This window comes from Spermophilus citellus (assembly GCF_964194105.1).
Source record: "Spermophilus citellus genome assembly, chromosome: 4".
Taxonomy (NCBI): domain Eukaryota; kingdom Metazoa; phylum Chordata; class Mammalia; order Rodentia; family Sciuridae; genus Spermophilus; species Spermophilus citellus.
This window is the reverse complement of record NC_138185.1, coordinates 181,470,398-181,497,919: the sequence shown is the minus strand read 5'-3', so window position 1 is coordinate 181,497,919 and position 27,522 is coordinate 181,470,398. Positions and strand designations below refer to the sequence as shown.

The window sequence follows — 27,522 nt, the reverse complement described above, 5'->3', positions numbered from 1 at the left end:
TCTCTTGGGTGTGTAATGTAGGAGTGAAATTGCTAGGTGATATAGTAGCTTGACATTTAACATTTTGAAGCTCTGCCAAAGTGTTTTTCAAAGCATCTCTACCATTTAGATTTTTTTTTTTTTTTTTTTTTTTTTTACAATTAATGTTAGGAAGATTCCAATTTCTCAACATCAACCTAAAGTACTTTTCAAACTTCATTTTATCCCATAATTGCAGGTCTTTGTTGCCAGAATGCAGATATAAAATAAGGAAACTCCAAGCACAATTTTTCTTTCTGTAAGAAAATGGAATGGGAACAGTTTATCCTAAAGTATTTTCGAACTTAGCCTGTGTTTCTTCATCTTCAAACAGAAAGCATGGATCTTCTTATTTGCACCTTGTAGTTTGACCTGAATAAAAACGTCTGTTTGGCAAGGAAAATAAACAAAAGATGGGAGTCCAAAGGCTGAGTCATTGTTCAAGCAAATCATTTATAGTCTCAATAGTTGTCTTTTCCTGCCTGTAAGTCAAAAACTTGGCATATTTTCTATTTCTTCATGGCTTTTGATAAGTTCAGGTTATTATTTTATGGTGTATGAACAAGTTAGTAAACAAAAAACCAAACAAAACCACACACACACAAAAAAAAAAACCCAACAGTAGAACTGAATTTATACTCTATATAGGTAAATTTCAATTTAAAAAAGAATCACATTAGCCAGTTATGGTCCATACCTGTAGTCCCAGCTACTGAGGCTAAGGTAGGAGGATCACTTGAGTCCAGGAGCCTGAGGCCAACTTGGACAATATAGTGAGATTACATCCCAAACAATAATAACAAAATTTCACCAAGAATATTAGATTCATAGTATTAAGCAACACCTACTATAATACTAAAAGCCATGTTGTGCCTCTCTTTTATTCAGAATCATAAATTTTAGATTATAATCTCATTATCATTTTTCCTTTTGGCTTAAGCATCCAACAGATTTATAAACCACAGATGTAGTGCATACGTTTGACAACTGCACAGGCAACTTTCACATTTGATAAAAAATCCAAAGGCAAAATGAGGCAAAACAGATTCTCCATTGGAATCTTGATTTTGTGGTTACCATTAGGCTATAAAATTTAAACAGCAAAATGAAAGAGTATGGACTTTGAAGTTCAGATAGAAATAGGGTTGAATCCTTGTTCTGCCCATTTTCTAGCTATACAAATTTTGGAAAGTTTCTTACCCTCACCTCTTTTTAAAAAAATTTTTTTTTTAGTTGTTTATAGATCTTTATTTTATTTATCTGTAGTGCTGAGAATTGAACCCAGTGCCTCACACATGCCAGGCAAATGAGCTACTGCTGAGCTACAGCCCCGACACTTCTTTTTATTCTATTTTCCCTCCTTTTCACGTCTTTTTTTTTCTTTTTTTCCAGTTGTAGATGGACACAATACCTTTATTTATTTATTTTTATGTGGTGCCTCACACATGCTAGGCAAGCGTTCCACCACTAAGGTATAACCTCAGCCCCAGTTTACTCACTTCTTAAATGAAGTAGCTTCTATTTCACTGGGCTGTTGTCTGGATCAATAGCTAGTGCATCTTAAATAAAACTCGTGTTAATACGTTTTAAGTGTTGTTTTTCCCTGAAAATCTTCTTTGAGTGTTCTGACTTAGGCTGAAATAATTCTGGAGACCCATTATTTAGTTTGGGTTAAAAGAGGAAAATAAAGAAAGGGAATAAGTCAGGAAGGTACTGTGACTGTCAGTGAGCTCAAAAGAAATGAACTAAGGTATTAACACAGGATGGAGGGAAAAGGAGTCAAGATATATTTAGCATGTCCCAATATTGCCACTTGGAAGACCAAGACTTTTTACCTTCCTGGGTTAGGATAGGAGTCTATCTTTGTCAAAGAATAAAATATTCCATGCCTAAATCGAAGATAAGATTATATATGAATAATATATATTCTGTATGAAAATTATTTTCTCACACACACACACACACACACACACACACACACACACACACAGTCCTTCCCAAATCCTTCTCTTCCATGCTAATATCCTTGTTTGTCTTGTGGGTGTTCCACCCTTGACATGTGCTTGTTCAAGCAATTGTGTTTTTTTAAAAAATATTTTTAGTTGTAGATGGACACAAGACCTTTATTTATTTTTTATGGTGCTGAGGATTGAACCTAGTGCCTTACAAGTGCTAGGCAATTGCTCTACCACTGAGCTACAACTCTAGTCCTCTAGCTATTGTCTTAATTCTTACTTCCTGGCATTCTGTTTTAGCCATGTAGTTAATTTTCAACTAACTAACTAATTTATTTATCTATTTATTTATTTATTGGTACTGGGGATTATAGCCAGGGGCACTTAACCACCAAGCCATATCCCAAACCTTTTTATTTATTTATTTACATGCAGTGCTGAGAAACAAACCAGTGCCTCACTCATGCCAGGCCAAGTGCACTACTGCTGAGCCCCTGCCCCAGGCCCCCTTGCAATTTTTTGAGACAAGGCCTCACTAACTTACTGAGGCTGGCTTTGAACTTTCGATCCTTCTGCCTCTATCCCAAGCTGCTGGGATTATAGGCATGTGACACTCAGAATTTAAAAAATGGGAAAATTAAAAAAATTCAGCTAAATACTTTAATTATCACACAAAGCAGAAGTTGTATGTATACATATATAACAACTATGTACGTACATATACAACTATCTACAAATATGTAGCATAGGTACAAATTTTGAAAGGGAATATACAGAAAAATATGTTTTAGGATACTGAAGATACATTTCTTCCTTATTTTGTAATAAACTCAACAAAACATTATACTAGGTAGGACTATTTTAGTGCTAGAGAATCTCATATAGATGAATTTGTTCAAGAGCTTCTCTATCAGAGTCTTCTGGTAGGCATTCATCATAGTTCAGTGGTACTTCTTTGACCCAGGGAGATAACTGTATATTAGTCTAGGGGAAAAACAAAACAAAACAAACAACCTATGAATAAACATGAATTACAGAATAATCCTACTTTCTGGAATTTCACGAAAGCATCATTAAGTAATTGAATACATTAGATTTTTACTATAATACACAGGACCAAGTTTACATGGAACTATGTGAATATATTTTTGTTGTACTAAATAATAGGTCTATGTGTTTAGAGTTAAATTTATTCTGATTTTGGAACATTAAAGCATAAATACATAATAGTTATTTTAATGTAACTAGTGTAATAATTATCATTTGGTTTAAACAACAAAAGACCAAAATAACAACGGGAATATACTGAGAACACAGAAAAACTGTTCATACATCCACGGTAATAGATCTCCTTTCATAACCTTCATTAGACCCTTACTCTCCTATGGCAAACTTGAGCTTCCATGCCAGAGAAATTCTGGAATCACTACTGTATGTATTTGTTTAAAGAAGTTTATTTTTAGACAGGAATGCAGTAAAATTATCAAGGACTTTTTCATAAATATCAATTTCTAATGGTTATTTGAACAAATTTATGCATTTAGGGTGAAGACTATTATTCTGGTAAGTGAAAAATTACTTATATACATATAATTATAACATATATATATATATATATATATATATATATAAAACATAAATTAAAGACCATATACATATTTTTAAAAAAATATCTTTGTGGTGCTAAGAATTGAACCCAGTTTCTCACACATGCCAGGCAAACGCTCTATCACTGAGCCACAACACCAGCCCCTAAAGACCATATATTTTAAAAGTTTTGTCACATTCCACCTCCCCCACATCCCTAGCACTCCAATATTAGGGATTTAACCCAGGAGCACTTTATCACTGAGCTACATTTCCAGCTTTTTTTATTTTTGATTTTGAGACATGGTCTTGCTAAATTGCTGAGGGCCTTGATAAATTGCTAAGGCTGCCCTTGAACTTGCCATTCACCGCCTCAGTCTTCTTAAATCACTGGGATTACTGGTACATGATACTGTGCCCACTAAAGCTGTTTTTATGAGTATGGAAAATCACGGTGCAGTCACACCACTCATGGGGTGGGAATCTTACAAGGAGGTAACTGGAGAGATTAACACCTTTTCTTTATATATTCTTCTAGATTATTTCCCATGCATGGATTACTTTTGAAATTTGGATGATTACTAAAAAAAAATTTTTTTGAAGGTGTTATTGATCATTCCTCCTCCTCCTCCTTTTTTTTTTTTTTAAAAAAAGAGGAAGAAATAGGTAACTTAAATTTGACAGTGCTTATATATAAGGAACTATCCACTACAGGAAATAATAATAATCATAGCTGGGTATGTCTGTAATCCCAGCAACTCAAGAGGCTGAAGCAGGGGGATTCCAAATTCAAGACAGCTTCAGCAACTTAGCAAGACCCTATCTCAAAAGAAAAAATAAAAATGGCTGGGGATGTGGCTCAGTGGTTAAGCAACCCTGACTTTAATCCCTGGTACCAAAAAGAAATATAATAGTACCTTTTATCTGGGGATCTCAAAGAACTTCACAAATACTAATTAACCTTCATGAAAAGATCAATTTGCTGGGCTAAATTTTATTATTAAGTATCAGCATCATTTTATATGGAGAAATCTGTGGAACAAGAAAATTGTTGTGCTGGACTCCCAACTGATTCAGAGGCCAAACTGCACAGAGTATGGAATCCTCCAGTCTACTTATTTGAAGCCTTGTGTTCCTTTTGGCCTGAGGGACAAAGTTTAATGTGGGTTTTCTGAGCCCCCTACAAATATTCAGTAGTGTTTGTTAACCCCAAACTATGACCCTAAAGTTAGAAAAATTGGGTAGAGAACCAAAGGAGTCTATATCCAAGTAAAGATTACAATTTCAGAGCTTTTGAGGCCAGGAAATAAATCTCAAACCAGTGCTTAAGTAATAAGGCTCCTGCTATTCTATCATTTGTCACTATTTCAGAGAGAACATTCCTAGAATATCATAACAGCTATCAAGGAAAAAAAAATACAGGAAAAAGTTTTGACAATAAAAATACTAGATAAGTGGTTTACATACCTGAAGAACTGAGAGAGATTCTTCAAGACTTGGCACTGTTAGTAATAATGATCCTTGTTTCCTTACATTATGGCTGATGTATTCCCAGGCTCTGCAACACATTAAAAATTGATATGTTAAAACAACAAGACATTACTACATACCTATTAGAATTGACAAAATCCAGAATACTGACAACTGTAGATATGATCTGGATTTCTATATTGTGTATGAATCTTGATAGAATACTATACTACTAAGGAACAAAGATGAAGTAATCTAGGGGCAGATGGGTAGTGGAATCATTTATACTTCTTTTAGTTATAGCAATGATTAGTGGGTTTATTAAGTTCTGGAGTTTATTAGCAAAATGATAAAATGTTCTTTTTCTCAGGCCGGATGTAAAATTATGTGGCAGTGTTCAATAATAAATGTCATTGTGTTTGGGCTAGTGCTCTTTTGTTCTTTTGATTGTGGTTTCTAAAAATGATATATTTGGCAGTTACATTCTGCAACATCTTTTCTTTCATTTTCTATAAAATAGAATTAATTATAGGTAAATGTTCTGGCACAACGATTCCAATATCAGAATGTTTTACTGTATCTTCTAAACTTACTTTTGTATATTGTCATTCACAAGAAGATAACTACAAGAGCCTATAACCTACCTATATTTAGAATTCATTGTTCTAGACAATTTAGAAGTGATTAAATTATATCATGTAGCCAATAGTTATTCAGTGAATCATGCAGAATTCATGAATGAATGTACCAAGAAAGTTTTAAAAATAACCCAAATATACAGTATTTCCCATATCAATTTCCCAATAGTTTTCTTCATTCTTGATCATTAAAAATTTTTCCATAATGAATCTCCAAAAAGTGTAAAGTATTTATCTTTCAAGTTTTTTTTTTTTTTTGGTGTGTGTGTGTGTGTGGTAATGGGGATTTAACTCAGGGTTGCTTCACCATTGAGCTCACCTCCAGCCCTTTTTTATTTTTATTTTGTGACAGGGTTCGCTATCTTGCCCAGGCTGGCCTGGAATGATCCTGCCTTAGTTTCTGAAGTCACTGGGATTACAGGCATGTGTTACCATACTTGGCTTCTTTAAACTTCTTATAAAGCATAAACCTGCTAATATTTCATTTCTCAACAATTATGCAGTATTTTAGCTACCTGACATTAACTTGTTATTTATTTAGTTAGTTTTTGGTACTGGGAATGGAGCCCAGGGGTGCTTTATCATTGAGCTACATTCCTGGTCTTGGTCTTTTTTTATTTTGAGACAGGATCTCACTAAGTCAAGGCTGGCCTTGAATCTGCAAACCTTCTGCCTCAGCCTCCTGAGCTGCTAGGATTATAGGCATGCACCATCACATCTGGCTTGTCATTAACTTTAAAAGGGCAAAGTTGGGCTGCGGATATAGCTCAGTTGGTACAGTGCTTGCCTTACATGTACACAGGCCCTAGGTTCAATCCCCAGCACCACACATACACACACACACACACAAAGGGGACAAAAAGTAAATCATACTTTGTTCACTAAAAATTATGTTTGAAGAGGGCACTGTGATTAAAACAACTTTGTTCATGATCATGTGTTTAGTTTATGACCCAAACCACCACCTTCTCCCTGAGCTATGACAATATGATAGTTTCTTTTAAAATGAATTAAACTGTTCATTTCATAGTGACCTTAAAGAGTAGTAATTTGTGTGTATGTGTGTGTGTGTTGTGTGCATGTGTGTGAGAGAGAGAGAGATAGATAAGCGGGGGGGGGGGGGAGAAAAGGGTGGAGGTAAAAGGAGAATAGAGAGGTAGTACTAGAAGATGGTGGCAGAATAAAGAAGTTTGGATTCCATTCAGTATTAACTATATTGGTCTACAATTCTGTGCATAATTTGTGAAAGAGACATCCTACTGATGTACTAATGGAAACACATTAGTATAATTCCTTTTTATATATGGAAAGGAGCTTTTCTGCATCTTGAATACTCAAATGTCATTATGAAAAATAAGAAATTAGCAACTCTAACTGGTTACCAAAACAGCATTTTAGATTGTATAGACTTTAGGAATTTCTAAATTAACAGTGGCAAGGACATCAGAAAAGTGATCATAGGGGCTGGGATTATGGCTCAGCGGTAGAGTGCTTGCCTAGCATGTGTGGGGCCCTGAGTTCAATCCTCAGCACCACATAAAAATAAATAAAGATACTGTGTCCAGCTACAACTCAAAGAAAAAATATTAAAAAAAAAAAAAAGTGATCATAGATTTACTAGTTTTTCCACTACTTAAGAGTGGAATAAACTCCAGGAATCTACTATTATTACCTTAAGAACACTGTAAAATTCAATAATTAATCACTATTTTCCAGGTTAATATTCTTATATGCTCCTTTATATTCATTTATAAGCCTTAGTTAATATCAATTATTTTGTGATAGGATAGTAAATGATGTTATTTCACAGAAAAGTGAGATAGAAAATCATAAGTATAAAGAACCACTGGGAACTGTTGTCTAATTTTATTCTTGGCTGTTTAAGCAAATGCTTGGGTTATACAATTATTTGATATCTGTGGAAAAATAGAAGAAACATTTTATCAAGTTTGTTTTAATTTTGTCATATATAATGTATTTTCTTATTAAAACAATCTCACAGTTGAGGTTGCTTTAAAAAAGTTTAATATTAGGATGTTTTTACTGTACCTTGTTGAATATATTTTAAAAAAAATGGGCTGGGATGTGGCTCAAGCGCACACTTGCCTGGCACGTGCGGGGTGCTGGGTTCGATCTTCAGCACCACATAAAAATAAAAAATAAAGATGTTGTGTCCACCGAAAACTAAAAAATAAATATTAAAAAATTCTCTCTTTCTAAAAAAACCCCCCAAAACAAAATTTTGAATAAATAACGTACCTGGCCTGTTCTTCCTCATTAAGAAAATATTCGAAGACATTATTCATTATAACAACATTAGCATTTTGCAGAAGTGAACCCTGGGTGCAGATATCTGCATGAAGCACCTAAAGAAGAATGAGTATATGTAATGAACAAGTATATGCTATTACATAACCGCATAGGAAATATCCATATAGTGAAATATCAGATATAGTGAAATATTATGAGATTAATAGCTTTGATAATGGGAGATCAGTATACTGATGCCTATAGGAGAAACAATATCTAGTAAAAATCAAACTTCTGAAGATCTATTTGTTTTATTTATTTATTTAAAGAGAGAGAGAGAGAGAGAGAGAGAATTTCAACATTTTTTTTTTTTTTAGTTATTGGCGGACACAACATCTTTGTTTGTATGTGGTGCTGAGGATCGAACCCGGGCCGCATGCATGCCAGGCGAGCGCGCTACCGCTTGAGCCACATCCCCAGCCCATGAAGATCTATTTGTTTTAGATGGAATTATTTATTAGGTCACAATTATGCTTTTTAAATTCCAAGTTCAGAGTTTTTTCCACTATAATTATATCACTAGTTCTAAGTCAAAGAACCTAGGTTTGAATTATGGCTCCATTACCAATCAGGCTTGTAATCTAAGGTAGTCAGTTTTTTCATAAATAAAATGGAATCTCTTTTATTTCACAGAATCAAGTGGGACCATATAAAAATTATAGGATACACACACACGTAACCCTAAAATTATAAAAGTAGGTTGTAAATTAGAGACTTTTTGTTATTGTTTTTCCTCCGGTACTGGGTTCTTTACCACTAAGCTACATCTCCAGCCTTTTTTACTTTTTGAGACAGGGTCTTGCTAAATTGCTTAGGGCCTCTCTAGATTGCTGAGTCTAGCCTTGAACTTGCAATTGGGTTACAAACTATAAATTGTTAATACACTGTTAACCCGACTTGTGTGACTCTTCATCAAACATTGACTTGAATTATTATCTATTTAAAAAAGCAAGGAAGGAAGGACAGCAGAATAAAATAGACATTATCATTGCTGTATGTATATACATGACTGCATGACCAATGTGATTCTGCAACTTGTATACTCAGAAAAACGAGAAATACCCAATCTGATTCAAATGTATGATATGTCAAGATCATTGTACTGTCATGTGTAACTAATTAAAACAAATTAAAAAAATAAATTGATTTTTTAAAAAAAGCAAGTAAAACAATTTATTTAAGGGCTGGGGTTGTGGCTCAGCAGTAGAGTGCTTGCCTAGCATTTGTGGGGCCCTAGTTTTTATCTTCAGCACTACATAAAAATGAATGAATGGAAAAAAGGTATTGTGTCCAATTACAACTAAAAAATAAACATTTTAAAAAAATTACACTTTAATCAAGAATTGCACACCACAGGAAAGATAAAATAAAGAAATAAAGAATTTTCATTTTTAAAAGAAAAAGTTTACTTTGTATCATATTATTTCTTTTTAAATAAGCACTTGGTCTTACAAATATATAATATTTTGAAAGGTACAGGGTCTAATTATTTAAAAAATATTTTCTTTCTTTAAATAATAAAAATACTAAAAAAATTAAATTAAGTTGTCCTGGAGTTCTAAAAACAGCTTTGACATATTCTCAAAACAAAGAAAAAAATCAGTTAATTATTTCAAACTTTCTAAATATGTAACTTAGATAAGAAGTAGAGGGCTGGGGTTTGGCTCAGATATACAATGGACAACAGAAAATATATTTTAAAGAGTACCTTTATTCTATCATTGAACTGGTATTTTTTTATGACCATTTCTTGTAGCTGGCAAAAGTCTCCATTCAATTCTACTCCATAGAGTTGCTCTGCTGAACTGTAAAGGTAACCCTAAAAAAGGAAGATACATTTTGATGCTACTGAATTAATTTTTAATTTTGGGTTTGTTTCTACTTGAAATTTAAAGTCAGGTTTTAAAAAAATATCCATAAAGTAAAAATGAAACTAAAGACAAGTAACATCTTGTAGTTTATGTAAAACTTATATAATCTTAAGAATATTTTGTAATATTCCCAGTCTTGACTAAGTAGTTACATTTTTAAAGATAGGTTTCTTATTTATTTTGTTTTATTTTAGGTACTGGAGATTGAACCCAGGGGCCCTTAACCCCTGAGCCACATCCCCCAAGCCTTTTTATTTGCTGTTACTTGCTGAGGCTGGCTTTGAACTTGGGATCCTCCTGCTTCAGCCTCCTGAGTCACTGTGATTACAGTGTGTGCCTTGATTTCTTATTTTTCTTGATAAAAACAAAGTTTAAATGAGAAAAGTGACCATGTATGAATTCTGTGCACAATACTCGACTTCTGTAACTTCTTGGGAAGTTACACCAAGGGAAAGCAGCAAAGGAATTAATCTGTGGGAATATGATGGAAAATTATATACAGTCTGACACTAGTGGGTGGTCACCAGAGGTATATACTGGTTGATTTAAGGAAGTCAGCCTAGAGTTTGGCAATCTGCCAAAGATAATCCACCAATAAGTTAATAAGTATAATTAAAAAAAAACTGACTATGTATTGTTATGCATTTTTTATTGTTATCATAAAAAATAATTTGGAAAGAAAGGTCAAATCATTTTCTGAAGATCACTCTGTACCAACGTACATAAAAACCAAATTTGTATCTATAGCTCTATCATTGATTTTTAGAATATATTTAACAATGCATATGTAGGTATTCAAAAAATTTTTATTTATGGAATCAGTGACCTACAGAGAGAAATGTCAATATATTTAAGATTTTCAACAATGATACCATGTATGTAATCCCAACACTCAGGAGGCATAAGTGAAAGGATCACTTGGGTGTAGAGGTTCTAGGACAGCCTAGGCAACATAGCAAAACACTGCCCCCCACCTGCAAAAAACAATAACAAAACAAAGAATATCAGACTGTATATTTTCTATTATGGCTATCTTTCTTAATTACAAAATGAAAGTTTAACCCTGAAAAATAAATTAAGCAGTAAAGAATTAATTGTTTCTGTATAAAGCAAACAATGATGATATTTCTAGCATGAGCCTCTACTGTTATTGGTCACATGTTTTAACAAGCCTAATAATGACAACCAGAAACTACATTTCAGTTTTTTTGATAAAATCATTTAAGTACACTGAAAATACTCATGATTTGAAAATATTTTTTAAAAGCCATTTGAAACTTTTTAAAAGACATTCAAACTTTGGATCACAGAAAATGGGAGCAAGATGTGTTCTTGGACATCATATAAGTTGCTCATTTACAGATGAAGAACTGGAGGCCAAGAGGCATTAAATGACTTGTTTTATAGTCATACAGGGATTTCTTTTCTTTCTTTCTTTTTTGTATAACTGGGAATTTCACCCAGGGGCACTACTTTACCACTGAGTTACATTCCCAGCCCTATTCACTTTTCAATTTGAGACAGGTCTTGCTAAGTTGCTGAGGCTGGTCTCAAGCTCGTGATCCTTCTATTTCAGCCTCCCGAGTTGCTGGGATGACAAGTGTGTCCCACAGCACCTGGCATAAGAGTTCTTATCAAAGCTCAGCATACCACTTTATTTTAGTTATAATACAGAAAAAAGTAGTGAGGATGTATGTAGCTCAGTGGTAGAGTGCTTGCCTAGCATATTCGAGGCTCTGGGTTCAATCACCAGCACAAAAATAAGTCAGTGGTGACTGATAAATTAGTAAAGTGTTATAAAAGTATTATGTTTCTGTAATATTTACATTCTTTGTGTTGTAGAGATAGATTAGTAAAGGAACTCAGACAACTGGTTTTAGCATTCCAACCTCATTTATTATCATCAAATAGAATTTAGGAACCTGCTATGTTATACTATTTTAACCTTATTATGTTACTGTAATAAATAAAGCCAAGCTGTCACCTTGGATGGTGGCAGGCAAAGCTGTTGCTACTGGAAAGTATTTTCCAAAATGTTGAGTATGTCCGCAAATTGGACTTTACCCCAAAAAGGACTGTGCCAAGTCTGGAGCCAACGTCAACCAAGACCTTTCCTGACAGATCAGGGAGTACATGATGATAAATGAACTTCAATTCCATGAGGGAGAAGGAATGAGAAATAAATCCTGGAGAATTAGAACAGAGTGAACATCAATCTATGCTTTGCTATTAAGAATTGCATTCTGTATTTCTATAATTCTTTCACCTATATTTAAGAGTATATTTCATGTATTTTTCTTAATCAATGAGAGCCATCCAGAATTTATTTAGAAAAAAAATGATAAATTTGTACTCTACCACTCTAAGTTATATTATAGAAAAGGAAATAATAACTCTCTGACATTTAAAAGGGCTCTAGGAACCAGCTACCGAGATTATTGTCTCTATCTGTTCTTGCTACTGCTTGAAATGTCCTGGGTTTTTTCTTCCTTTTTGCTCTCTGACCTGTTGCTACTTGGTGGCTTCTTAACTTCCATATCTGGCTTTCTCACCTTACCCCAGAGTCAACCTAAAAACTGCCATGTATTGCTGCATAAACTATATAAACTACCAGACAAATGATCATCTTTGGAGTTGTATAATGGAGAATGTGTGTTCTGCAGTGGTATGGAAAGAGATTAAAATATCTCCATAAGTTGCCCTTATTTCCTTTAACTACCACCATTTATTTTCTATCCTCAAGTCTATCTTCTTACCCCAGTTTCTGAGATAAAATTTCTGGGATAGCCTGAGTCAATTTTTTCCCCTGATATGCTAGACATAATATAATGGTCAGGAAGAGGAACAACCTTGGCCATAACCAATGGAAAGTGGCAAATAAATGGAAACAGGTAGGCCAATCCCTTGGAACAGAATAAATGTTGTGACTAGGTCTCAGAAGTAACTTTTGGAGATTAGTTCTGACCACTGTAGTCATTATCTCCCTAGAATCCACATGGTCCATAACTCTTTGCAATATTAGTACTTTTTCTCTGGGCTAAAGTCACCATTAATGTCTCAGAGCTAGATAAATCCAATGTCATATGAAGAACTCCCCCATGGTGACAGCTGTTTCAGATTCATTACCGTTATCTGAGCTGTTCTGGATATCTAGTCATTATTTATAACCTTATTTTTATGAAAATATAATAGCCTAGTCTTCAGACTTTTATCAAACAGCTCTTCTATAAAATTTCTAGAAATCAGATCTATTTGTTATGGTTTTATAGTTATAATTCACCTTTTAGTTTGTCCTCTATTATTCTTGTCCAAGACCTTTTCATTCTGTGAATTTCAACTACTTCAAATGGAAATTAGAAGTATTATCTAGAAATAGAATCTTAAACCAGTCAATCAGGTAAACTTAATCCCAAATTATAATGCAGGTACAAAATATTAGTAGTACCTAAAAAATTCAAGTTTGGTAGTAGTTAACCTTTGAGAATGACATTATCTAAGATCAATAACATAAGCACAAGATTAATTCCTTGGAAAGGCAACCTGCTCCAAGCAACAACTCTAAATCTAAGTGAGCTGGAAAATGCATGTCTGAAACAACAGTTCAGTCAATTACATTCAGTTTAAACAAAGAATATATTAATAGAAAAATTAATATATTAGCATCATGGAAACATTTTAGTTTCCTGTTTGGGACACAGGTGCTGCAGCTGAGGAGACATATGCAAGACTTACTGTCACTAGAGTTGTTCTGTTATGGGTCAGGGATGTTCACTGGATCAAAAATGGTCTGAATAAATTATTTCTCAAGATTATCTGTCTCTGTCTTGAGCCCATGTCTACCTAGTAATATTTGATCACTATCTGACTTCTCAAACCGATGTTTTTATAGGCAAACATTTCAGGCTCCTTGAAAAGTTACATTTCTTATTATAAACATATCAACAAATGGTTTGTAAATTAATCTCTGTTGAGTATATAGAATATGAGTTAGTTTTCCTGTGTCTAGCCATTTCTGATTAATTTTTGGACTTGAAAAATCATCTGTGATTATGCAGTTTTTAAATGTGTTCTGGAGGACATTAAGTGCCCAGCTTCCCTATGAAATATTTATATTGAGTCTCCTTATTGCAATATTTGGTAATGGCTATGCTGCAGGTTGGCCTTTTGCTTTAAAAAGTCTTCAATGGGGGCTGGGGATGTGGCTCAAGCGGTAGCGCGCTCGCCTGGCATGCGTGCGGCCCGGGTTCGATCCTCAGCACCACCTACCAACGAGGATGTTGTGTCCGCCGAGAACTAAAAAATAAATATTAAAAATTCTCTCTCTCTCTCTCTCCTCTCCTCTCTCACTCTCTCTTTAAAAAAAAAAAAAAAAAGTCTTCAATGGTCTCGTCAAAAATGTGCACACTCATGTCAGAAAAAATACACATAAAGTCATCATATTTGTACACTTGAGTGCCTACCTAAAGGTGCTGTTTGGTGTGAGCCACACACCATACAGTAGTTTCTGCTCATTTTTCCTTCCTCACATAATGAATCAATAAAGTCTTCATCATAAAGGAATGCATCAACATGAACTGTGGGTTTTGGCTGCTGCTGTATCTAGAGGAGAGAAAAACATCAAAAGAAACATAAGTTAAAAAAAGTCTCTCTTTATTGCTAAATAAGGCAAAACATTAATGTTTCATATGCTAAAATTTTGAGAGTAACAAGGCACAAAAAGATAAGTTTCACTTATTCAAGTCAATAACTACTTTTTTCCCCCTTCATTTAATTACTGATACACTATTAACTTTTTATTTGACCTGGAAAAATACAACACATGACTGTAAGAAATATCTAAAATTTCAGCTCCAAGTAATATTAGAGATTATCTTGTCCATCCTAAGGAGTATATTTTACAAAGAAATTGATACTCAAGATTTCTGTAAAGAAATTAACTATGAAGAGGGAGAAAGTTGAAACTAATGCTAGGTTTTCTGAGTTCTACGTGTCAGTTACTTACCATCAAAATACTTAGCAAGTAATCTTTGTCCAAAAAGCAAAGTTTTCAAATAATTGTTATTAAAACTTCATGCTTAGAGATAGCAGCCCTCTTTTAATATTGGTGGGTTGAGGTATAACTGCAGATGGCAACAAAGAACACTCAGATTCCTTATACCTTAACTATAATAAAAAAATCCTATATGGATTCTTAAAAATTTTATTTTACAAAAAAAAATTCTGTTAAAAATCAATGGACACATATAAAGATCAGAAGGAAACTGAGGAAGATAAAATCAGTCATTTTATATATTGTGGTATATCATGATAATGATGATTGTTTTATTAAATACCATCCAAACTGTTTTACAAATATTTCTCTCAATTTTTTTTAAAGAGAGAGAGAAATTTTTAATATTTATTTTGTAGTTTTCAATGGATACAACATCTTTATTTTATTTTTATGTGGTGCTGAGGATTGAACCCAGTGCCCTGCGGATGCCAAGCGAGCGCACTACCGCTTGAGCCACATCCCCAGCCCCTCCCTCTCTCAAATTTTACACTGCCTGCTTTCCTCCTTTGAGAATTCAATCTGAATGCTTGAATATCTATAGTTTTGCAAAATGTTCATGATATGCATATACTATTAAGAATATAGCTTTAGTTCCTTTGCTCAGGCATTATAGGCTAAAAGAAGCACATGGAGGATGGCTATTTTCAGATTAGTGGTACAAGAGGCTATTATTATAAGTTTTGCTTTAAAAAACAGTATTTGTAGCATGTCTCCCTTACATGTCCAGATTTGAAGGAACCTGAATGAGAAAGGTTGTTGGGAGAAGAAAAACAAGAATTAATTCTAGAAAAAAGGAATGGAAGAATAAAGAAAAAATATGTGATGTAAAAGCAGGAGAAAGAAACAAGAAAGTGAAGTCTATTTGTGATAATCGAGGGAACTGCAACAAGGAAAAGAAAACCGGGACAATGATGAATACAAGGACAGACTGTTGGCCTTCACTGGATATGGTTTTTGATTTTTGAGTGCCTTATAATCATGATGCTCTCAAGAAATATTTGTTGAATAACTATTACTAGGGAGCCAGAAGTTTAAGGATTCAAAAGAACTGGAAACATGGTTGAAGGCATTGCATGAAAACTGCTTAAAGCCGAACTTAAAAGTAATTAGACAAGAGAGGCTTTGATGTTAGGGAAGAATAGAAGAATCCTAAAGTAGAACAAATAGTATATTAATTTGATTTAATGTAATTACTTTTTGAAGGGCTAGATGTTCTGAGGAAAGCATGGTTTCTAAAGGTAAGCAATTCCGAAGGTCATCTGCTATGTTTTTCAACATAATGTCGTTATTATCTTGAGTGAATTCATCAAAATCTCCTGGAAAAAAAAAAAGAAATAGTTCTTTTAGTTGCAGCGATGCCTAGATTAAATAATTAAAATGGATATATTTTATATCAGCATCAATCAACTTATAACAATAAACCTTTTAAAAAAATGACAAATTTAAGTATTTTTTGGTACTGGGGAATGAACCCAAGGGTGCTTTACTACTGAGTCACATCTCCAGCCCTTTTAAATTTTTTATTCTAAGACAGGGTCCTTAAGTTGCTTAGGCCTTGCTAAGTTGCTGAGGCTGGCCTCAAATGTGCAATTCTCCTACCTTAGCTTCTCGCTAGTATTACAGGTGTGCACCACCATACCTGGTGACAAGTTCAAGTTCTAACACAAATTTAACTTAAAATGTTGAATTTTTTATTTTCCCAAACTGCCAATCAAAGCAAAGATATTTAAGAAAATATGTAGTATTTTAACTATGTTATTTTTATTCAAAAGTACTTCCATTAGTATTTAGAGTCTGAAGCTCATTAATAAAAAGTCAAAAATTTTATCTCTGACCACATGGATCAAAACCTAGGATCATAGCTCAAGGATTATTAAAATTACCTTAGTAATCTGAATATCCCTGATTCTGATAAAATTTGCTTGACTTCAAATTAAAAAAGACACTAATATCCTAACATCTGGTACAAACTATACAATAAATAATCATGTTGTTCTGCTGCACTACAGCAAAGAGGAGGATGGGGGAGATACAGTGGGAGAGAGAGAAGCAATAAAGATTAATAGATGGTGAATCTAGATGATGATATAAAATGGTGTTTTTATTATTTTTATTCAAAAGTACTTCCATTAGTATTGAGTCTCAAGCTCATTAATAAGTAATTAATAATAATAACATTATTGTTTCAACTTCGCTGTGGGCTAAATTCTTTTTTTTTTTTTTTTTTTTGGTACTAGATATTGAACCCAGGTTCTTTTTTTTATTTTTAGCACTAAGCTCCTTTCCCAGCCCTTTTTGTTTGTTTGTTTGTTTTGAGATAGGGTCTCACTAAGTTGCTTAGGGGCTTGCTGAGTTGCTGAGGCTGGCCTTGAGCTTGAGATCCTCCTGCCACAGCCTCTTGAGCCATTGTGATTATAGTCATGTGCCACTATGTCTGGCAGTGAGTTAATTTTTAATTGATTCTAAAAAGTATTATTTCTAAGCAGTTCATATACACATTTAAAATAGAATGACTTATCTGGAAATAAAATACTTTTGAAGTCAGCTACTCTTCGATGCCAAAAGCAGACTGGAAAGGGCACATAAAATGATGGAATAGAAAACAAAGTATTTACCCTTCCTTTAAGAGACTCTCTTATACTAAATTCTTGCTAGGTAAAATGACCCCAAGGGAATTGTGTCTTTCTTGCTGTTAAAAATAGCTACAGGGGCTGAGGTATAACTCACTGATAAAGCACATGCAAGTGCTGTACTCACCACCACCAAAAAAAAAAAAGAAAGAAAGAAAAACAGCTGTAGAAGGTAAACAAGGATATCTGGAAGGAAATAAAATCATTAATTTCCACATCCCTCAAATCTCTGGTTGTCTTTAAGTAAGCTCATGATCTCCTTTTTTTATTTTAAAAAAGTTTTAAACTGATCTGTAAAACATAAACATTATACATATTTAAGGGGTATCATGTGAGGTGTTGATGCCTGTGTAATGTTTAAATCAGGTTAAACATATCTTTTTTTTTTTTTTGAACACTTACATACTTCTTTATGGTAAAAACATTTAAAATCCTTTTTTCTACCCTTTTGAAATATACAGTACATTATTATATAACATCACCATACTGTGTAACAGCACATTATGATCTTCTTATTAAACAAAATAATTTTGGTTTGTTCAGAATGACATCTTCATGTCACAAAATAAAAATTGCAGGTATTATAGCTTACAAAATTGTTTCATATAGAAACTAAGTCATTTAACTATTACAACATCCTTGTGAGAAACACAAAGCAAGAGTACATTTACAGGTTAGGAAACTGGGTGGTTTTTTTTTTTGATCTTTATTTATTTTTATGTGGTGCTAAGGACAGAACCCAGGGCCCTGCACATGCTAGGCAAGTACTCTACCACTGAGCCACAACCCCAGCCGATGGGTGGGTCTTTTAAGGTCAAAAGAATTGCCAAAAGTTATAAAGCAGGCCAACAGCTACATAAGAACATAAGCCTACATTGATGCCTCTGAAAAATGTGTTCTTTTTCTCTATACCACAAAGATTCTTTCTCTGCATAAATTCTCTTGGAGCAATAATAATAATACTAAGATAAATTACTTGGCTCTCTGAACTAATGTGGGAAGGCCTTTCAGCTTTTTTCCAAAACTTTCTTTGCATACCTTGGATAATAGTCTCAGTTATTGCTTCAAATAATTTCTAGGAGACAATATAAATTATAGAGAATATATATTTGTTTTTTGGGGGATTGAACTCAGGGCACTTGACCACTGAGCCACATCCCCAGCCCTATTTTGTATTTTATTTAGAGACAGGGTCTCACTGAGTTGCTTAGCGCCTTGCTTTTGATGAGGCTGGCTTTGAACTTATGATCCTCCTGCCTCAGCCTCCCAAGCTGCTGGGATTACAGGTGCGAACCACTGCACTCTGCAAAAATAATATTAAGATGGCTTCCTGGGGCTGGAGATGTAGTTCAGTGGTAGTGTACTTGCCTAGCATGCGTGAGGTCCTGGGTTCCATCCCTAGCACCACACACAAACACACCCACACACACAAAAAGCCTTTCAAATTATTTTAGGCTGAACTTAATTAACACTTTTGATGAATTTTTTTCTATATTAGCTTTCTTAATTATATTTCTAAAATCTAATTTTCCAAAGGTGCTAATTAATATCTAACATTTGTTTAGTTTCCTTCTGTAGATAGAACACAATGTGAGAGCTTTTATGATTAAAATTTTAAAAAAATTTTTATTGTATATAGACTTGATGCCTTTATTTGTTTTTATGTGGTGCTAGGATCGAACCCAGTGTCTCACACTTGCAAGGCAAGTGCTCCACCACTGAGCTACAACTCCAGCTCTGATTCAAATTTAATTCTAATAATTTTACTTACACCAATGATTTTTTTAGTTGTAGATGAACACAGTGCCTTTATTTTTATTCATTTATTATTTATGTGGTGCTGATGATTGAACCCAGGGCCTCACACATGCTAGGCAAATGCTCTACCACTGAGCTACAATCCCAGCATTCACACCAGTGATTCTTGTTAAGTGGTATAACTAAAGAAGCCCCCCCCCCCATCTTATTAAACTAAAATATTTTATAGCCTTTTTGGGTTTAATTCTGAAACAAAAACAACCATGTTGGGTTGGGGATGTGGCTCAAGCGGTAACGCACTCGCCTGGCATGCGTGGGCGCTGGGTCCGATCCTCAGCACCACATAAAAATAAAGATGTTGTGTCCACTGAAAACTGAAAAATAAATATCAAAAAATTCTCTCCTCTCTCTCTTAAAAAAAACATGTTAATAAAACAGTTGTGTTTTTACAAACTTTTATAAAATCAAAGAGTCTTAGAGCACAAAAGGAACTTACACTATGACCTCTTACTAAAAGGCAAAATACCATGTATGAATCACTTGATACCTGATATATAGTTGTTCAATTTTTACCACATTAAAGGACAGCATTTCTTCCAGAATCTTCCCCTTTATAACATTAGCTCAGTTTTGTTTTCAATTTTAGCTGAAAGTTATCACTCTCTTTAATGTTATGCATTTACTTATAGTCCTTAAGGTATACTAGACTTTGCAGTGTTTAATCAAACATTCCCATTAACTTCCAAGAACCCTATAAGGTGGGACTATTAACAACTCTGTTTCCACAATTTAGAAAAATATATCTGAGATCATAAGATTAAGTTATTTGCCTTAGATTCCACAGGTCAGAAACTGGCAGAACTGGGATGAGAAGGCAGGTCCAAGTCTGAATCACAGTATCATACAGCCCCTCTGAAGTACAAAGAAAGTAGCTAGTAGCAGCTCTCCTATCACTACCTTAGGTTTTTCTCCCTCGCTCTAAGCATGGTTCTTCTTATGATGTGGCAGCCATATCCTTCGACATCTTTGCTATCTTATGGGCTTTCTCAACAGTTCCTTTAAATTTGGCCCTGGAACTGAACATTCTGGCAACCTAGTTCTCTAGCCCATGATTACCTTTGTTTCTTCTGCTATAATTTTGTAGCACTCTAGAACTCTGATTGCTACTGCTACTGGGTTATTGATAAAGTTGGAAGGAGTGGTGGTGGCAGTAAAACTGTAATGGATCATATGTAAAAATCTAGGAAGCTGGAGAAAAGTGAGACTGGTGGTAAATTATGAACCATCACTATGAACTTCCAGCTGATTCCCTAGTTAAATGTATTTTTCTGGGAGTCAATCCCCAAATTGATGTAAGCATCACCAGTTAAAATCAAAGGTACATTGAAACTGCACATTAAATTATTCAGTTAAAGGAAGATTGCATCTGTGTGTGTTTGTTTATATAGTGCGAGGGATCAAACCCAGAGCCTCGTATATGCTAGGCAAGCATTTTATCACTGAGCAACACCCCCAGCCCCAAAACTATTGTTGAAGGCTATCAGGTGGAAATGAGAGGCATCCCTCAACATGGACAACAAACTCTGATTTAACCACATTCAAAGATAAACAGATTTCTTTATTTACTACAGGGTTTTGCAACCCGATTCTAGTCAAGATCAAAATAAGGGCCTTATATGGTCAAAAGAAGGCAGGTGAAGTTGTATGCTTATTTTCTTATAAAAAGTTTTCTTAAGAGATGTTTAGTAATAATAGCTGATATTTATTAGGTACTATATGTAAGGTACTGTATTACATGCTGTACATGCACTTCCTTTTAGTCTTCAAAACTGAGGCAATACCATTATTTTTCTCCATTTTTGGTTCCAGAGTCTATGCAATCAAACATTGCATAATGAGGGATAAGAAACACTCATTTAAAATCACTTCTCAGGGATGGGGTAGAGCACTTGCTCTACCATGTATTGAGGGGCTGGGCTTCCTACTTAGCATCATTAAAAAAATAATAATTTCTCCTTAGGTTCTGGTTCTTATTTTAAACTTTTAGTTAAACCATCCTCACTCAGCTGGCTTTGGCCTATTCTCTAGAATACACTCTGAACAGAGTTAAAAAAAAAAAAAAAAGGACCTTGGAATTAAGACCACTTGAATTCAAATTGTGGACCCATCAATTAATTAGGTGAGTTACTTAATTGTGAGCCTCAATTTTCTCATCGATAAAGTGGGAATAAAGAACAATACCTTTATCAAAAGACTGTTTTGAGGATTGAGTGAGTATATAAATTCCATGTTAAGAATACTGCTTTAGCCAGGTGCAGTGGCGCATGCCTATAATTCCAGAGGCTGCAGAGGCTGAGACAGGAGGATCATAGATTCAAAGCCAGCCTCAGCAATGGCAAGGTGAGACCTAAGCAACTCAGTGAGACCCTGTCTCTAAATTAAATACAAAATAGGGCTGGGGATGTGGTTCAGTGGTTGAGTGCCCCTGAGTTCAATCCCTGGCACCCTCCTCCAAACCCTCCCCCCCAAAAATGAACACTGCCTTAGAACACTAATCAGTCACAATAATATTCAATAAATGCTAATTAACATTTGAGGGTGAGTTTGAGGTTAAGTTTGGTAAGTTTATTTTCAAAAGTTGCATTAAAAATGTTGTCAATTTCATGAATTGAAATGGAAACATGCCCAGTTTAATCATTTAAGTAAGATATACCCATCTCATGTTTTCATAAATTTTTTATTCTGTTCTTTTTATCCAAATGTCACAGATTCATAATAGTCAGTAGGTACTTTCAGATCTTGAAGGGAAATTTTTATAGTCTCTAACTATTCACTCCTGTGCCTTGACAGTTTATAGTTATAACTGTGAAAAATTAGGAACACTGCCACTAACGTTTTGGTACATCATCTGCTTACATCTCTAGGATTATTTTCTTACTACAAATTTTCGACTGGAAAGTACTTAAACATTGCAATGGCTTTTGCTACATATTTGCAAATTTCTTGCCTGAAAGATTATTTAAATTTACTCTAACAGATGTGAATAAGATTATATTTCTTCAAATCATCACAGCATTGAATATTATCATAAAACAAACCTCGTTGTTTTAATTTACTTTATTAAGTAAATTAAATTAGTGAAGTTGACCGTCTTTTAACATGTATAAGAACTATTGCAGAATATGTGGGAACAGTATGTAATCTGGAGAAAGATTAAAGGATGGTGTGAATCAGCTATGCAAGAACAGTAAAGTTTTTCTCATATATGTAGGTGGGAAGGGAAGAGAAAAATAAGTGCAAAATTAATTATTTAAACTCCCCTATACAAAAAAATAAAAAATAAACTCCCCTATACACACACTTATATTATAAATATATTCTTTTTGGGAGGGAGGGGGACTGGGGATTGGACCTAGGGGGGGACTTAACCATTGAGTCACATCCTCAGCCCTTTTTAAAATTTTGAGACAAGGTCTTGTTAAGTTGCTTAGGGTCTTGCTAAATTGTTGGGCTGGCTTTGAACTCAGATCCTTCTGCCTCAGGCTCCTGAGCTGTTGGGATTATAGGTGTGCCACTGTGCCTGGTCCCTACTTATTTGAATTAAATACCTGGGGAAAGATGACAATCTATGAATCAAATTAAGTTTTTATATCTAGTTAGGTATTAAGTCCTACCACTTTTAATTTTGAATCCTATTTCCTCTTCATTTCCACTTCAACAACCTCATAAGAAGTCAATACGTCCCACTTAAATACCGTTACTAACGCATATATAGCTCCTTGATTTCAGTTTCTCCCCACTATAAAATACCTCACATATTTACTTTAAACCAATCTTGTTTAAACCTCATTTTCTTGTGGAACTAAGGGCCAAAGTGAGGGGAATTCTACCTCTGCGCTACATTCTCAGTCCTTTATATTTTATGAGAGAGTGTCTTGCTCAGTTGTTCAGGCTGACCTCAAACTTGTGGTACCTTGTGCCTCTGTCTCTCAAGTAGCTGGGGTCAGAGATGTGTGCCATATCCATTAAAAAAATATATACACACAGCAATAAAAAATTGAAAAAAAAATCAAGATACCATTTGTAATAGCATTATCAGGGTTAATCTGAGAAAAAAATGTGAAAGACTATATAATGAAACTATAAAATATGCTTGTATCCTGTGATTTAGTACTAGTCTTTTTGCATATCTTCTAGGAGCTCTAAGTAGATAATCAAGTTGTGTGTGAATAGACAGTTTTACTTCTTACTTTCTAATTGGGATGCTTCCCCTATTTTTTCCCCCATGAAATACTGGCTAGAACCTCTATTAAGTTATGGTGAATCACACTGATTTTCTAATGTCTAAACAACAGGGCATTCCTGGGATAAACCCACTTGCTCAAGCTATATTATTCTTTTTATATATCATAACCAATTTAAACATATAACAAGGGAGATTTTTGAGAAAAGTACAATTGTGTTTTTATTTGATGGAACATTTTTGCTCAGTACACTTTTCTAGATTTTGCTATTTTTAATATTATCTCATATAGTTGAGAACTTTTCACAAGTTCATGTGGTTTTAATAGTCAGAAAATATGAAGTTACAAGGACAGCTCAATACTAATACTATATAAAATTGGAACAGTATGCTAACAGATATAACTAGATCCTAGACTACCTTTTAAAATTGTGGAAATTTCAAAGAACCTCTAACAACTCTGTAACTGCTGCTCAGCAACATGATCAGTTCTGCTCAATGAAGATGTATTTAAATAAAGTATACAGGAAAGTGTCTATGAACTTCTATTCAACAATTATTTTCTTTAAGCATTTAAATATTTCCTTGATGATTCTGTTAATTTCCTTAGAGCAAACTCGAATTTTCTCCTTTGTAACTTGATCCTAAGTAGAACTGTATTGAGCTATTGGCTGGATTTCCCCATTTATATTTGCATAGCCAGGAAAACTTCAGAGGCTTCAGAATAACATTTGTTATTAAATCACTATTCTGATGCTTACACACACACACACATTCATATTCCACCCCCCCCACACACATGCAGTTCAGACTTTCAGCTTTCTTTACTTAATGGATTGCACTCATTTTCCTACACAATATATACTGACTTGTTATTGTTTTTTTGAGGTGCTGGGGCTAGAACCCAGGGTCTTGTGCGTGCTAGGCAAGAACTCTATCGATCAGGTATACCCCATTCCACTTTCTTACACTTTGAAATCTAGATTGAGAGCACTTTACACCAAGAAATAGAAGGGAAGAGATGCTCTGTAATGAATCAGTTGAGGTATTGCCGTCTTTTTAACTGCTTTATATTTAGTGGAGGAGGGATGTCTATTTGCCTTCTTTGCCCCTCAGAGTTAGTTCATCCTTCCAAATTGGTGTTCCATATTTCCTAGACCTTTATTTAGCCTAAGTTATGTTAAAACAAAATGTAGGCTCCTACCTGCATTTCTCCTAAATTTTCAACTTATGTCAGAAATTGCCAAATGCTTGGCTTTTCCCAGGACTAGGTCTAAGCTTCTGATTCCACCAGCATGATTATAAATCACCTAAAGTCTTAGTGTAATAATCCTGCTATCCTTACAGAGACCACAAATTTTATTCCTTCTTTTGTGTATTTGAAATTATTCTGATTTTACTTATTAGCAGTATTTTGATGTCATCTAGTTTTTTTAAATGATGCATGTGTTTTTTGACACAATACGTTTATTTTTTATATGGTGCTGAGGATTGAACCCAGTATCTGTATCTCACATGTGCTAGGCAAGTGCTCTATCACTGAGCAACAACTCCAGGCCTGTCATCCAGTTTTAACACATAGGAATCTCAAAACCAAAGTCATACTCATAATAATAACTATTATTATCTCTTGCTATTTCATTAAATAGTATAAAAGTCCAGGAATCATAATGATTAAAGGTTTAAGTAAAAGGCTGGGGTTATAGCTCAGTTGGTAGAACGCTTGCCTAGCACATGTGAGACACTGGGTTTGATCCTCAGCACCACATAAAAATAAAATAAAGGTATTGTGTTCATTTACTATAAAAATATATTTTTAAAAAGGTTTAAGTAAATATACAAATGAGATATTATGTGAAGTGACAATGCCAGAAAAAAAAAAAAAGTTCTTTTTTCCTGAACAAAAAAAAAATCTAATTAGAAAAACAAGAAACATTTGGGAAAATCTTTAGCACTACATATAGACCACCTGATAAAAAAAGTACACCAAGAGTTTCAGTTCAGACAGATGAAAAATGAAATGGATGATGGTGATAGTATGCAACAATGTGAATATACTTAATGCCATTGAACTGTACACTAAAAAATGATTAAAATGGCAAATGTTGTATTTTGCCACAATAAAAAGGTATATACTACTTTTTTTAGGTTTATTTAAAAAATATACCACTCTTTCATTTTAAGTTGTGACACTTTGAAAACTGAGACTTCTTGTTTACAAAATTAACATCTAAACATGCTTTTAAGTCATCCTGACTTTGAAATATGGAGTCTCAATTGATGCTTCTAAAGTTAAGAGATTTAATTTACAAATGGTTCCATAAGACTGAAATGTTCTTGAAAGGAAGGATATTACAATAATTTTGCAACTGCCAGGCAAGGCAATATAGGCATTTCTGTAGGCATTCAATGTTTTTAGATTAAATTAACTTGAACTGATGAATGTAGAAAAGCTAGATGGAAGTTGATATTATACACACACATTGTCTTTTTTTGAGACAGGATCTGGTTATGTTGCCCATGCTAGCCTGGAACCCCTGATCCCAGTGACTGGGATTACAGGAATGCAGACACAGCAGCCCACTATAAGAAAGGATTTAAATGAAGTAACAGAAGACTAAGCATATTTTGGAATTCCTATCTTGAGATAATCTTATATGTGTATATAAATATGAAGCTCTATCTCTAGTTTTCTAGAGTTTCCATGTAAATAGTTCTCTCAGATGTTCAAGTTAACTTTGGTTTGGCATCTTGTTTAAAATGATCTCCAAAAATATTTAATAATAATTATTATAATACCTATACCTGGCGACTGACTCCAACATCACAAAAACAGAGTTTTTGGAAGAGATCAAGGTTGAAAATCTAAAACTGGGAGTCAACAGGAAACAAGAATATTTCAAATAAGTCTGAACAAAAATAACCATGGAAATCAATGTTTAGAGGTAGAGAGGTATGGTTTGGCATACTTACCAAAAAGTGACTATATAATTTTTGTATTTTCACTAGGTATCACTTTGCTGGAATAGAAAGATCTAATTTTTCAATAACCAGATCTAATTACCATATTTCCTCGGTCCTAACTTGTGCCTTTTATCATTTTTTAATTTTAAATTATGGAGTTTAAAGTCAGACTTTCCCCACAAATCCCAAAAGACTGCTGTTAACAATCGAGAAAACATAGGTGATTTTACCTACAGGGTAATATTTTCAATTTCTACAGCCTAAAACCTCTTCATAAAGTGCTTTTCCAGGTAATATCCATTTGTGAGAGTAATGAGAAGGGTTAAAGCCCACCCCCGACTTTTTTTTCTTCCAGAAAAGGGGTTAGGCACAAAGAGCTCTGGCACTGGATCTCTGAAGTCTGGGAGGAAATCACACACCACCTCCCTAGAGCCCAGTTCATCTTTTTCTATCCCATCTCACGTGGTCCTCTGAGCGGCCTCACGTCTAAGGTGTGCTGCCGTCAAACTACCCCGTAGAAAAGCAGAGATATGCACAGCGACCCCAGGGAAGGTTTTTGGTTTCACTCCTTCTAAATCTCCAAAGGTCAGCTCCCTCAGTATATTCTTGCCCTAGCTGCCTGCCTCTGGCTCTGGTCGCTTACGTGTAGTTCGCATCCACTGCAGCAGCGCTGGGCGGTCAGCGGGAGCCACCCTACACAGCAGTTGAAGTATAGCTCGGCGAGCAGCGCAAAATTCCATGTCGCCGTAGCCAGAAGCGCAGGATTCCGTTCGAACTACGCACGCGCAGCTAGAGTCCAGACTTCTGACCCCACCCTCGTGGAGCTCCTCACTGGGCTCCGAAATCCCTAGGCCACGCCCAGTTTTGGAGTTCCTCGGAGCACCTCTTTTGGTTTAGTCCATTTTCCTTAAGGTGGCTCCTCTCGGCCTCGCTTTCTTTCCTAGATTGCGCCACGAGAGAACCTATTTTGCTACTAACTTTGCTGCCGCCGTTATTTAACGGTAAAAAAAAAAACTAACACCAAA

General features: G+C 34.5%; 1 protein-coding gene across 2 annotated transcripts; it reads right to left on the bottom strand.

The window, feature by feature from the left end:
• Nucleotides 1-480: 480 nt before the first annotated feature.
• LOC308647226 (uncharacterized protein) lies at nt 481-27,469 on the bottom strand. Of its 2 annotated transcripts, XM_081291282.1 has the most exons (10): nt 27,141-27,469; nt 16,097-16,218; nt 14,310-14,448; nt 13,130-13,189; nt 11,914-12,035; nt 9,687-9,797; nt 7,928-8,034; nt 5,028-5,118; nt 1,996-2,957; nt 481-1,964 (listed from the first exon to the last, which is right to left on the bottom strand). In XM_081291282.1, the coding sequence occupies exons 1-9, from the start codon at nt 27,235-27,237 to the stop codon at nt 2,841-2,843; spliced, it is 966 nt and encodes a 321-aa protein (XP_081147408.1). In that variant the 5' UTR covers nt 27,238-27,469; the 3' UTR covers nt 481-1,964; nt 1,996-2,840. The 2 variants fall into 2 exon arrangements, with proteins under 2 accessions (XP_081147408.1, XP_081147409.1); XM_081291283.1 differs by lacking the exon at nt 13,130-13,189 and having other exon boundaries at nt 485-1,964.
• Between the last annotated feature and the right edge of the window lie 53 nt (nt 27,470-27,522).

What these genes read in the sequence shown, in the direction of transcription:
- LOC308647226 (XM_081291282.1), bottom strand. Translation starts at nt 27,237, where the DNA reads ATGGAATTTTGCGCTGCTCGCCGAGCTATACTTCAACTGCTGTGTAGG. An exon ending in GCAGTGGATGCGAACTACAC is followed by an intron (nt 16,219 to 27,140) that starts GTAAGCGACCAG and finishes TTTTTTTTCCAG; the next exon opens with GAGATTTTGATGAATTCACT. An exon ending in AACATCTAGCCCTTCAAAAA is followed by an intron (nt 14,449 to 16,096) that starts GTAATTACATTA and finishes TCTCTCCTCTAG; the next exon opens with ATACAGCAGCAGCCAAAACC.